At 39.7% G+C, this 12,849-nt stretch overlaps 1 protein-coding gene across 2 annotated transcripts in view; it reads right to left on the minus strand.

Moving 5' to 3' along the window:
- Nucleotides 1-12,849, minus strand: part of LANCL2 (LanC like glutathione S-transferase 2) — an 86,284-nt gene that overhangs the window by 26,323 nt on the left and 47,112 nt on the right. The window contains exons 3-6 of one of the 2 annotated variants that reach the window (XM_019984738.2): nt 6,480-6,687; nt 5,137-5,284; nt 3,612-3,758; nt 501-683 (exon numbers count right to left, since the gene is read on the minus strand). In XM_019984738.2, coding sequence (XP_019840297.1) covers nt 501-683; nt 3,612-3,758; nt 5,137-5,284; nt 6,480-6,687 — 686 coding nt within the window. The remainder of the gene's footprint in view (nt 1-500; nt 684-3,611; nt 3,759-5,136; nt 5,285-6,479; nt 6,688-12,849) is intronic. The other variant, XM_019984739.2, reaches the window with a different exon arrangement.

Raw genomic sequence — 12,849 nt, forward strand, 5'->3', positions numbered from 1 at the left:
TGAGAGTCTACTACAGTTCATCAGTAAAGGCATTGCCAAATTTCCAATAATACCCTGTATGTGTGAAAATTTGAACGCCATGTCCATCTTTCATAAATAATTTTATAATAATTTTAAATTCAGATTTAAAATTCCCCAAATCATCATCATCATCCTGCAACAAAGGTTAATTCAAGGAAGGAGATGAAATGATGTGAAGTCAAACAAAAAGCACTGTGGCTATAATGCTACCTCCTACCTTACTGGTTATACTTCTGTCAGCTAGGTTTTCTTTTACACATAAATATAATCCCTGTTAAGACACACATACACACTTACAGCTCTAACTATAGTGGTGATGAACAGTGAAATAAGATTTTCTGCTTACTAGTAGAAATATTAGCCCTAAAAGGTTTTTAGTTTGCAAGCAACTGTGATTATCAAGACCAAACGGAAAACTCGGTGGTGAGCAGTGTGTGTGTGTGCACACCGGATGCTAAGGACACAGCCTGAGCACTGACCTTGTGCGCCTGCATGAGCACGTGGATGACGCCAGGCGCGCCGTGGCACCAGTGCACCAGGCGGTCTGTCTCATTGCTTAGTGACGACGGGTAATTCCCAGATCGGAATCTTTTGTGGCGCATATAGTCAATACTAGGTTTCACCATTTCTGTCAAGGTTTCTTGGTCCACTTTTGCTGCTGGCTTTTAAACAAATAAAAAATTTAATTAATTTTTCCAAAAGTTTTTTTCTTTTTTAACCTATATTGTGGCTAATATAGTTAAGCATCAATTACCTAGAATACTGAGGAACATATAAAACTAGAATTAATTTACCTCTCTGGTTACTTAAGGCCTGGGCAGACTTTTGCATCAATGCTTGCTGAGGCTGCAGATGAAGCTGAAGGCTGTCTGCTGGGGATTCCCTCTTGCTCAGGGGAGGCCTTCAACTGACTGGATGAAGCCCATCCACAGTGCAGAGAACAGACTTCTTTACCAGAAGTCAACCTGTTTAAATGTAAACATCACCTATACACCCTCATGGAAATAATGTCTGACTAAATGTCTGGGCACCACAGCCCAGTCAGGTTAACACATAAATTTAACCATCACAGACAGCTGGGGACTTTCATATACCTATATCTGCAAATCTTTTATCTGAGCTGTTTCTGCAAGAGACTTGAATTCCCTATGTGAGGTGGTGAGGCACTGACAGCTGGGCTGGGGGAAGGTGCTGGGGAGAGGCTGGCTGTGGCCACAGCAAGGTCTCCTTGCTGACCGTGGGAACAGTCATGAAGCCCCGCCTCCAGTTCTGTGCTTCACTTCAGACTCATCTATACCTGGCTTTCTGGAGTTAAAAGAACTGGGTTTACTCTTTCAGTCTACTTCCTGTTATCTCTAGTCACCTCGCTGTGCAGGGTGATGATCCCTGCAGAGGCCCAGGTGGGCTCCACAGAGATTTTCAAAGATGCCCTCCTGTGGCCCAGACTCACTCTCCACCTGCATACATGTCTGGCACTGCATTTGAGAGCACCTTAAATTCCTGAGTGCGGGGCTTAAATTCCTGGCTTGCTTCTTGCTGGCATCCTCTTCCGCAGGCAGCTTGTGCAACCATCCTGTCCTCTCCGGTCGCCTATTCTTTCTTTGTTCCTTCATCTATTCTCAGTCTACATACTTGTCTAGTGGGGCTACAGAAGTCTCCAAGTCTCATCAAAGAAGCTGGGTGTCAGTTTCTTGCTTTCCTTGATGTTTTGACATGATTTTCAAGAAGAACTGTTCTTTATTCTTCATTGTAAAAGTGGAGTTCAGTTCAAGTGATATTTTGAAAGTTTTTGTGTATGCTGTTCTGTGGTTTCAAATGAAATCACACGGGAGCCCCTGCAAGGTCAGGCTGGCACCGCTGGGGAGAGGCATGCACGGCCAGCTTCACGAGACCAGCTCTGGCCCATCACTGCTTAGTGATCAGGAAGAGAACGCTGACATCAATTTCTAAATAGCATCCTTTACAAAAGAGTGTCTCTATGTTTGTCACTTTAAAAGTAGGTGAGTTGAAAATTTTATGATTTGTGATTCTCTCAAGGAACCCCCTCATCTCTAGCAAAATTAAACACCCAAAACTAAATTATTGGTGATTTTCTTATGATTATGTTCCCCCTAAAGGTTTTACCACTTTTAAAAAAGGTTCAAAGGCCACTGTTATAAATGTTTTTCTGAGAAAATAGAGAAAAACAGACAATCTACCAACTGTCTAGAACAAAATTGCCATTTTAAAATGAGACATGGAATTCTGGCTGCTTGGGAACATGTCTGAACTAAGACAAAATTCACAAATTAGAATACATAGGTGTTTTACTTTCTACAATGATAACCAAATATACTTAATCACCAGAGAAAGGAGTTCTAGTCCTGGGCAGATAGGAATTTTCTATTTTCCTTTAGTGAGTACCAGCATGATGCAAAAGATAAAAATAAAAAAGGAATTTGTAAGTAAAAATTTTAAAAAGGAATATACGGTCTTTTAATTAAAAAGATCTAAATTCTAATCCATGTTCCTTGACATACTAGCTTTGTAATTTTGAATAAGTTAATAAAGTACTCTGTTATGGGTATGGTAGAATAAAAAAAGGCTTAATTGGAAAAAAAAAAAAAAAAAAAGTACAGCCAGACCTTGTTTTATTGTGCTGCACTTGTGTTTTTAAAAAACTGAAGGTTATGGCAACTCTGAATCAAACAAGACTACTGGCACCACTTTTTCCAACAGGATTTGTTCATTTTGTTTCTCTGTGAAACATTTTGGTAATTCTCACAATATTTCAAACTTTTTCATTGTTATTACATTTGATATAGTGATATACGATCAGTGACCTGTGATGTAACTACTGCAAAAAGATTACCACTCACTGAAGTTTCAGATGATAGTTTAGCATTTTTTAGCAATAAAGTATTGTAAAATTCAGGTATGTACATGTTTTTTTAAGGATCTAATAATAGTATTGCACATTTTAAATAGACTACACTATAATGTAAACATAACTTTTACACGCACTGGAAAGCCAAAAAATGTATGACTTCCTTCATTGTGACATTTGCTTTCCTGCAGCAGTGTAGAACTGAACCTTCGATGTTGCTGAGGTCTGCCCACAGACGAGGGGCTTGCAGGCCATAAGGCTGGAAGCAGGCTGAAGCAATATTTGGTGCAAAGTCTTTGACTATCTGATGGAAGTGTCAGTATGTGATTCAGCAGACAAGGGTGATTCAGAGACAAGATCATAACCACAATAATAAACTAGTTAAAAATTTTCAACACAACTGATACCAAGTTGGGGTTATTTGAATATGAAAAAGCTTCTGCCCTAGTCTGCATTCTAGAAGCCTTTTCTGCTTCTTGAAGGTTTTCCCCAATTAAAAGAGCAGGGAAAAATGGACAGAAATAAAGTGTGGGCCACAGACACCGTATCCAGCACAAAACTGCACACAGAAGTACTCTCTCTCAGGAGGTCCCTGCTTGAGGATCCATGATTCTTATTTCATTTCAGCCTGCTTGGTTTGTGGTAAAATTTCAGTTCCTATTCTCGATTCAATCTGGTATTTTATAATGTGGTTACTACACTGGTATTACAGACTGTCACTCACCTGCATTAACATGTAGTAGATCCCGGCCATGCCATGGGCTGCTCCAACATACTGCTTCCTGTGCCACTGATACAGCAGGGGACAGCGCTCTACCTTCTTCTCTTCCTTGGACAAAGCTTTGCCCGATTCAATGATAGCATTGACTACCTACACAGATGATGATACAGGTAAGTCTAGAAAACTTACATCTAATCTGTTTTACTTTAATTAACAATAACAGCATGTCTTTATATACATAGATTACTTAATCTGAAAATCTTTATATACATAGATCACTTAATCTGAAAATGTTTAATCTTTAATACATAGATTACTTAATCTGAAAAGATAAGCACCATTATCTTTATTAATCAATAAATACAGTCAGGGAGAAATCAGAAGACAATCTCAGAGTAGAAAAAGATATTAAGAATCAGAACCAAGAGATCAAAAGGTCTTTGTATGGACAGTTTACTAGAACCTAGAAAAACTTCCTATAAAAACTGTCCTGGACTACTTAGACTCAATATTTTCCCCCAAAAGGCAAGTACAGTTGGTCCTCCATATCTGCTGTGGGTTTCACACCCATGGAATCAACCAACCTCTGAAAAAAATATTGGGGAAAATATATTCCAGAAAGCTCCAAGAAGCAAAACTTGAATTGGTGGCATGGAGACAACTGTTTACACAGCATTTTACATACATACATACCATACGGTGTTAGGTATGAAAAATAATCTAGAGATGATTTAAAGTACACAGGAGGATATGCATAGCTTACATGCAAATACTATATCACTTTATTAAGAGACTTCAGCATCCTGGCATTTGGTATCCAGAGGGGGTCCTGGAATCAATCCCCAGCAGGTACTAAGGGATAACTGTACACCCACCAATGCTGGAGGAACTGGCTTTATTTATGAAAGATTACAGCAACGAGTTTGCTGCAGGATTTTAGAATGACTATGTGGCAAAGTAGTATTTAACTGTTTCCTCATATCCTCTCTCCCCTCATACTTTTGGTAACAGGGCTCCAAATTTTAGTGAGATATATCGCCTCAGAGATACAGACAGGGGGACACAGTCATCTGACGGAGTTCTAGAAGTAGGATGTGCGCACAGGTGAGGTGGGCAACTTCTGGTTCCTCCACGTCCTCACCACCCCCTGGGCTGGGGGCTCTCAGTGCCGTGCAGATAAGGGCATGGCCCAAGGATAAGGCAGAACAAGAGAGAAGCTGGTCCCTAGCCATATTCACCTTGATTGCCTATCAGTTCAGATACCTCATGAAAGAGAAATAAACATTCTCTCTTCTTTAAGCTAGTGTTTGGTTCTAGTAAAAACAGCTGAATTAATACAAACTTAAATTAAAAAAAAAAAAAAAATCCCCAGAAGAAAAAATAAAAGAGCTATCTATTAATTTTATGAGAGGCCTTAGGAAATTACTCTTACCTAGAGGCAGAGTCCAGCTACTACTATAGCTCTATGCTAGCAGACAGGCTGCCTGATGGAAAGGAGAGGACTCCCCAGCCCGCGGCCCCACAGTACCTCTTTGATAGCTGACTCACACACAGCGCCTGGACCTATCTCCGTGTTCACGTAGAGTAAGGCGTACAGATAACCTGCCCGTCCATAAAGCAGCTCATCAGGAAGGTCTGAATCTCGACAGACGATGGTTCTCTGGAGTTGCAAAAGTCTACCCAACAAGAAAAAGTCTGTTTTCCCAGAGAATGTCTAAAATACCTCTTCCTGCAACTGCAAGTAACCCTATAACTTTAGGAATTATCCGTTATTATTTTTCATTTAAAAATGATTTTTTAAAATATCAAAAAAGACGGAAAACAACAAAAACTTCCACTACAAAACCAAACAAAAGCTTCTCTCTCAGATACCAAAATTAATAATAACACATCTTGCTGTTCAAAAGTTCTACATTTACTAATATATCTAAACTTTATAGGAATATATACATATAAGAGAAGATACTCAGTTTTGAAACCCAGAATTAAAAGAAAGTGATTAGAAATTTTAATAAAAATCTTACTAAAATGTAGCCAATGGTTGAGAATTAGCTTGAGTCACCCCATGGTTAACTAACATTAACTGACCAGCACATGCCAGACACTTCACTAGACCATGGCAGTGAGCTCTGATTCAAAAGAGAATATAAACCAATACATGCAATAAAAACTTACATTCTCTGTATTTCATAACAACTGAACCAAAGAATAACTCAGTTATTATAGTGAATCTAAGTCTTATAAGTTAATTTTCATGCACTGAGGGCAACCAAAAATTACTTAGGAAAAAACATGTTTACTCTCTTCCCTCAAATTAAGACAAACACATGCTTGGATAGAAAAGGAGCAAACAATCCCAATATTGAAGGCTCAAGATTAATTTTCAAACTTTTTTCTACTTGGAGAGAACTATTTGCAAGAGCAGGCGAATTAAAAGAGACACTGATGTATAGAATAGTCTTTAGGACTCTGTGGGAGAGAGAGAGGGTGGGATGATTTAGGAGAACAGCACTGAAACATGTATAATATCATATATGAAACGAGTCGCCAGTCCAGGTTCGATGCACGATACTGGATGCTTGGGGCTGGTGCACTGGGACAACCCAGAGGGATGGTATGGGGAGGGAGGAGAGAGGAGGGTTCAGGATGGGGAACACGTGTATACCTGTGGCAGATTCATGTTGATATATGGCAAAACCAATACAATATTGTAAAGTTAAAAAATAAAATTAAAAAAAAAAGAGTGTAAATAAACTGCATTGGATAAATTGCAAAAAAAAAAAAAGAGAGAAAGTCATTTTCATTTTTTGAGTTTCTTTCAACATCAATACTGAGAATTTGGAGAAAGCACTTCCAGTAGTAAAAACTCACTTTGTGATGCATTCCTGGGACTCACAATCACTTTTGAGTTTATGATAAACAACAGCTCCAACGGCCAGGGGCCCAGCATCTCCACAGAGGAAAGTGACCCTTCGGCCATTCAGATTCCGAAGTGTTCTCTTTACGTAATCCAGGGATCGGAGCAAATAGGACTGGTCACATGTGACCCGGTACAACTGCAGGTACAAAAGGGCTATGCCTGGAATAGTCCCCCACCCCCACAAAAAAAGACAAGCATTATAGCCTTTCCTTTTTATCATCAGGACATTAATTCACAATTACATGAAACTCCTACACAAAGTCTACACTTCTGAAGGGGTAACATTAAAAAAATCACATATGATATGTTTCTTAAAAATGAGGGGGAAAAAAACCCAGGGTAGAAATAAATTCAGACAAGTTTAAATGGTGCCAATTGCTCTAACACAATGATTCAGTAACTCCTAGATAAGGGGAAATGTAAGACTTCCCATTCATTCCCCTTCAATTTTCATTTGTCTCAAGGTTGTACTTATTTTCCTTTGCGAACTTGGGTCCTCTTCTTCTTAATTCTCATATAATAATGTCCTCCTCCTATATCTTATGCCAAATTACACGATTGCTTTTCTGAATTTTATACCCTCTTCTTTCCAATACCTATTTCTCACAATTTTTCAATTTTCTTTAGTGACCAACCAACCAGTTATCCAGCTCATCATTTATGGAAGAGCCACATGATGAAGTTTAAGGTAGTGAATTCACAAGACATAGCTGTCACCTACCCAACTTTCCTGTGTTAGATTAAAGAACAGATCTGGTTACTCAAGGGAACCAGAGAGGTGTCTTTTTCTGAAAATCGAAGGAGGATGAACTATATGGCTTCTAAGGCGGCACGCATTCCTGGGCTCAAGAAGTCAATGTGATGGCTAAATAATATATCAATCTGTATAAACATATACCTAATAAAATATACTCAGGAAAAAGTATTTAAAAAAACTGATATGCTGGTCAAAAGGCCAAAAATAAATCTATTAATGTTTGAATTGAGGTTCACTAATATTCTGTTCTTTATCTGATATCCTATTTTTATTTTTTACTTTTCTTTTAAATGTCTCAAAATAGGTAGCTTCTCTCTTCTTTAATTTTGCTATTCAAGATATCCTACTTCCCTTTGAGATTAACTCTTAACACCCACATATATTTTTTGAAAAGTCCTTTTATCATTATCCATTGTTTTTATAAGTCATTGTGTCAAACAGATAGAAAAGGAGCACATTAATAAGCCCTAAAAAGATCCTTCCATATGATTCAATTATGATTTCGAGTGTGTGTTTTCTGTATTCAAAAACTGAAATTATAAATATATAGAAAACAAGTTCAATACCAACAAATTTCAAATATAATAATCACTATAAAAGGTTCACCAGTACTTCCTTACTGACTCAGAAACCCCTAAAAATAGGATGACGATCTGGCCAACCTATGAACCCAAAGATCTATGGTTATATATATTCAAATCTTAAGTATTTTAAAGTAAATGACGACAGGCAAAGTATAAAAAAAGAAGTCATCATGACATTCTTCCCCTGAATACTTCAGTATGAAAATCTAAAACATACAAACCTTTTCTTAGAAGCCAAATTAACACTGTAGCTATCAAAAGTAAGACTGAGCTATGTTTATTTTTTTTCTTTTTAGTAAATCTTTACATCAGGTTCGGCACTAGTGTTAACCTTGCTTCATAAAACAATGAAAAGTATTCCTTATTTTCCTGTTCTCTGAAACAGTGTAAGAGTAGCACTGAGATTCCCTGTTCTTTAAAAAACAAAAACACTGACTCTTTTACTGTTTATTGTTCATTTCCTCCAGTTTTATGGAGGTACAATTGACAAAAGATGTCCTTTTCACTATAGGGGACTGGAATGCAAAGGTAGGGAGTCAAGAGATATCTGGAGTAACAAACAAATTTGGCCTTGGAATACAGAATGAAGCAGGGAAAAGGCTAATAGAGTTCTGCCAAGAGAACACACTGACATAGCAAACAGCCTCTGCCAACAACACAAGAGAAGACTCTACACATGGACATCACCAGATGGTCAACACCAAAATCAGACTGATTATATTCTTTGCAGCCAAAGATGGAGAAGCTCTATACACTCAGCAAAAACAAGACCGGGAGCTGACTGTGGCTCAGATCATGAACTCCTTATTGCCAACTTCAGACTGAAATTGAAGAAAGTAGGGAAAACCACTAGACCATTCAGGTATGACCTAAATCAAAACCCTTATGATTATACACTGGAAGTGAGAAATAGATTTAAGGGACTAGATTTGATAGATAGAGTGCCTGATGAACTATGGATGGAGGTTCGTGACATTGTGCAGGAGAGAGGGATCAAGATCATCCCCAAGAAAAAGAAATGCAAAAAAGCAAAATGGCTGTCTGAAGAGGACTTAAAATAGCTGAAAAAGAACAGAACCAAAAAGCAAAGGAGAAAAGGAAAGATATAAGCATCTGAATGCAGAGTTCCAAAGAATAGCAAGGAGAGAAAGAAAGCCTTTCTCAGTGATGAGTGCAAAGAAATAAAGGAAAACAACAGAATAGGAAAGACTGGAGATCTTGTCAAGAAAATTATACCAAGGGAACATTTCATGCAAAGATGGGCTCAATAAAGGACAGAAATGGTGTGGACCTAACAGAAGCAGAAGATATTAAGAAGAGGTGGCAAGAATATATAGCAGACCTGTACAAAAAAGATTTTCACGACCCAGATAATACGACAGTGTGATCTCTCACCTAGAGCCAGAATCCTGGAATGTGAAGTGATGGAATTCCACTTGAGCTACTTCAAACCCTAAAAGATGATGCTGTGTAAGTGCTGCACTCAATATGCCACCAAATTTGGAAAACTCAGCAGTGGCCACAGGACTGGAAAAGGTCAGTTTTCATTCCAATCCCAAAGAAGGGCAATGCCAAAGAATGCTCAAACTACCACACAATTGCACTCATCTCACATGCTAGTAAAGTAATGCTCAAAATTCTCCAAGCCAGGCTTCAGCAATACGTGAACCGTGAACTTTCAGATGTTCAAGCTGGTTTCAGAAAAGGCAGAGGAACCAGAGATCAAATTGCCGACATCCGCTGGATCATCGAAAAAGCAAGAGAGTGCCAGAAAAACATCTATTTCTGCCTTATTGACTATGCCAAAGCCTTTGACTGTGTGGATCACAATAAACTGTGGACAATTCTGAAAGAGATGGGAATACCAGACCACCTGACCTGCCTCTTGAGACACCTGTATGCCGGTCAGGAAACAACAGTTAGAACTGGACATGGACCAACAGACTGCTTCCAAATAGGAAAAGGAGTACACCAAGGCTGTATATTGTCACCCTGCTTATTTAACTTATATGCAGAGTACATCATGAGAAAAACTGGACTGGAAGAAACACAAGCTGGAATCAAGATTGCTGGGAGAAATATCAATAACCTCAGATATGCAGATGACACCACCCTTATGGCAGAAAGTGAAGAGGAACTAAAAATCCTCTTGATGAAAGTGAAGAGGACAGTGGAAAAGTTGGCTTAAAGCTCAACATGCAGAAAACTAAGATTATGACATCTGGTCCCATCACTTCATGGCAAATAGATGGAGAAACAGTGGAAACAGTGGCTGACTTTATTTTTGGGGGCTCCAAAATCACTGTGGATGGTGATTGCAGCCATGAAATTAAGACACTTACTCCTTAGAAGGAAAGTTATGACCAAACTAGACAGCATATTAAAAAGTAGAGACATTACTTTGCCAACAAAGGTCCATCTAGTCAAGGCTATGATTTTTCCAGTGGTCATGTATGGATGTGAGAGTTGGACTGTGAAGAAAGCTGAGCACCGAAGAGTTGATGCTTTTGAACTGTGGTGTTGGAGGAGACTCTTGAGAGTCCCTTGGTCTGCAAGGAGATCCAACCAGTCCATCCTAAAGGAGATCAGTCCTGGGTGTTCAATGGAGGGACTGATGTGAAGCTGAAACTCCAATACTTTGGCCACCTGATGCGGAGAGCTGACTCACTGGAAAAGACCCTGATGCTGGGAAAGATTGGGGGCAGGAGGAGAAGGGGACGAGAGAGGATGAGATGGTTGGATGGCATCACCGACTCAATGGACACAAGTTTTGGTGAACTCCAGGAGTTGGTGATGGACAGGGAGGTCTGGCGTGCTGCGGTTCATGGGGTCACAAAGAGATGGACACGACTGAGTGACTGAACTGAACTTGTATGTAAGTAGTTTTTTGTTTCCTGCTTCAGAAATTCTGTCTTTCATTTTAGACAGTTTTATTATAATGTGTCTCAGTAAAGTCTTCTTTGACTTGAATCTCTTTGGGAAAGTACAGACATCTTGAACTCTTAATTTCCATCTCTCTTCCCAGATTTTGAAAATTATCAGCAATTATTTCTTTAAATAAGCTTTTGCTTTCCCCTGCGCCCTTTTTCCTTCTGTGACTCCTCTAATATATTAGTTGTTTTCTTGATGACATCCCTTAATTCATGTAGGCTTTCTTTACTTTTATTCATTCTTTTTACTTTTTTCTCCTCTGACTGGTTAATTACAAATGACCTGCTTCAAAGTTCATAGGTTATTTATTTCTTGTTGATTCATTCCACTGCTGCTGCTTTCTGCTGCAGTTGTCATGTCCTTTGTTTGTATTCTTCAGCTCTAGGCTTCCTTTTTGGTTCTATTATGTATGACCAACCTAGACAGCATATTCAAAAGCAGAGACATGACTTTGCCAACAAAGGTCCGTCTAGTCAAGGCTATGGTTTTTCCTGTGGTCATGTATGGATGTGAGAGTTGGACTGTGAAGAAGGCTGAGCACCGAAGAATTGATGCTTTTGAACTGTGGTGTTAGAGAAGACTCTTGAGAGTCCCTTGGACTGCAAGGAGATCCAACCAGTCCATTCTGAAGGAGATCAGCCCTGGGATTTCTTTGGAAGGAATGATGCTAAAGCTGAAACTCCAGTACTTTGGCCACCTCATGCGAAGAGTTGACTCATTGGAAAAGACTCTGATGCTGGGAGAAGCAGAAGGGGACGACAGAGGATGAGATGGCTGGATGGCATCACTGACTCGATGGACGTGAGTCTGAGTGAACTCCAGGAGTTGGTGCTGGACAGGGAGGCCTGGCGTGCTGCGATTCATGGGGTCACAAAGAGTCGGACACGACTGAGCGACTGAACTGAACTGAACTGATGTATTGTTTTCCTGTTGTTTATGCATTGTTTTGTATTGTTATATGTATTGTTTCCCTGATTTCATTAAAATGTCTTTCTCCGTTTTCTTGTAGTTCATGAGCTTCTTCAAAAACACTAATTTGAATTCTTTATCAGAGAAACCATAAATCTCCATTTCTTTAGGAGTGGTTACTGGACAGTTATTTTATTATAAAATTCTGAAGTATAAGTGGTATTATGTTTACTTGATCTTTCATATTTCTTGAAGTCGTGAGTTGCTGTCTCAGCATCTGAAGATGCAGTCACCTCCTTCAGTCTTTATTGACAGCCTTCAGGAATGAAATGCCTTCGGTCAGCTTTACAAGGGATTCTCAGGCTTTCTCAGAACGTCTCTATGGATATGCCTGTTCCATACTTTTTGTTCCCTGTTAGGGGAGAATTCTTAAGACTGTATGCCTCTCCTAATTCCATAAAGTCCGGCTGAGTGCTGAGTCTCATGTTTGCTTTTCCTAGGGTAGTTGAGGGCTCCTCAAGTGTGTATGCTTTCTCCCAATCCTGCTGGGTTGAGCCAGCTTTCTGCCCATGCTGAATGTCCACAAAGGTTGCACACACTGCCCTCAGGGGCACACATAAGGTGGGTCAGTGTTTGAGTGTGGAATGCAGCATGTTGGAGGCCCAAGGTTATGGTTATGGGCCAATTTGGGGGATCCACAGCGGGTGTCCCCAGTGACTCACGCACAGGCTTCCTGATGGAGTCTGCAAAGTGGTTAGTGGAACTGTGCCCCTGTTGAATTCTGAGCCCTGGCTGCTGTGCTCTCAGCCTCTCCTTGCCCTTCAGGTATGCAGATCACCTCTGTATTCTGAAAGGGGTGAGAAAGAAGTGGGTGTCCTCAATAGCTTCACACAGAGTTGCGGAAGCTGGGCACTCACTCACATGTTCTCACTTTCCTCTGCAGGAGAAATCACAGGCCAAGCGTGTCTCTCTTGGCACTGAGCTGTTGAGGACGAGGTGACAGGTGATGTGGGAATTTTCCTCTTACCCTTTTCAATGTGTCCAATCTCAGTTCTATATTTTTTTCTTTGCTTCAATGATATCGTGTAACTCCTCCATTGGACTCTTGGGTCCCAGAAAGGTGCTCTCATTTGTGTGCAA

The sequence above is a fragment of the Bos indicus genome, chromosome 22, assembly GCF_029378745.1.
Source record: "Bos indicus isolate NIAB-ARS_2022 breed Sahiwal x Tharparkar chromosome 22, NIAB-ARS_B.indTharparkar_mat_pri_1.0, whole genome shotgun sequence".
Classification (NCBI taxonomy): Eukaryota; Metazoa; Chordata; class Mammalia; order Artiodactyla; family Bovidae; genus Bos; species Bos indicus.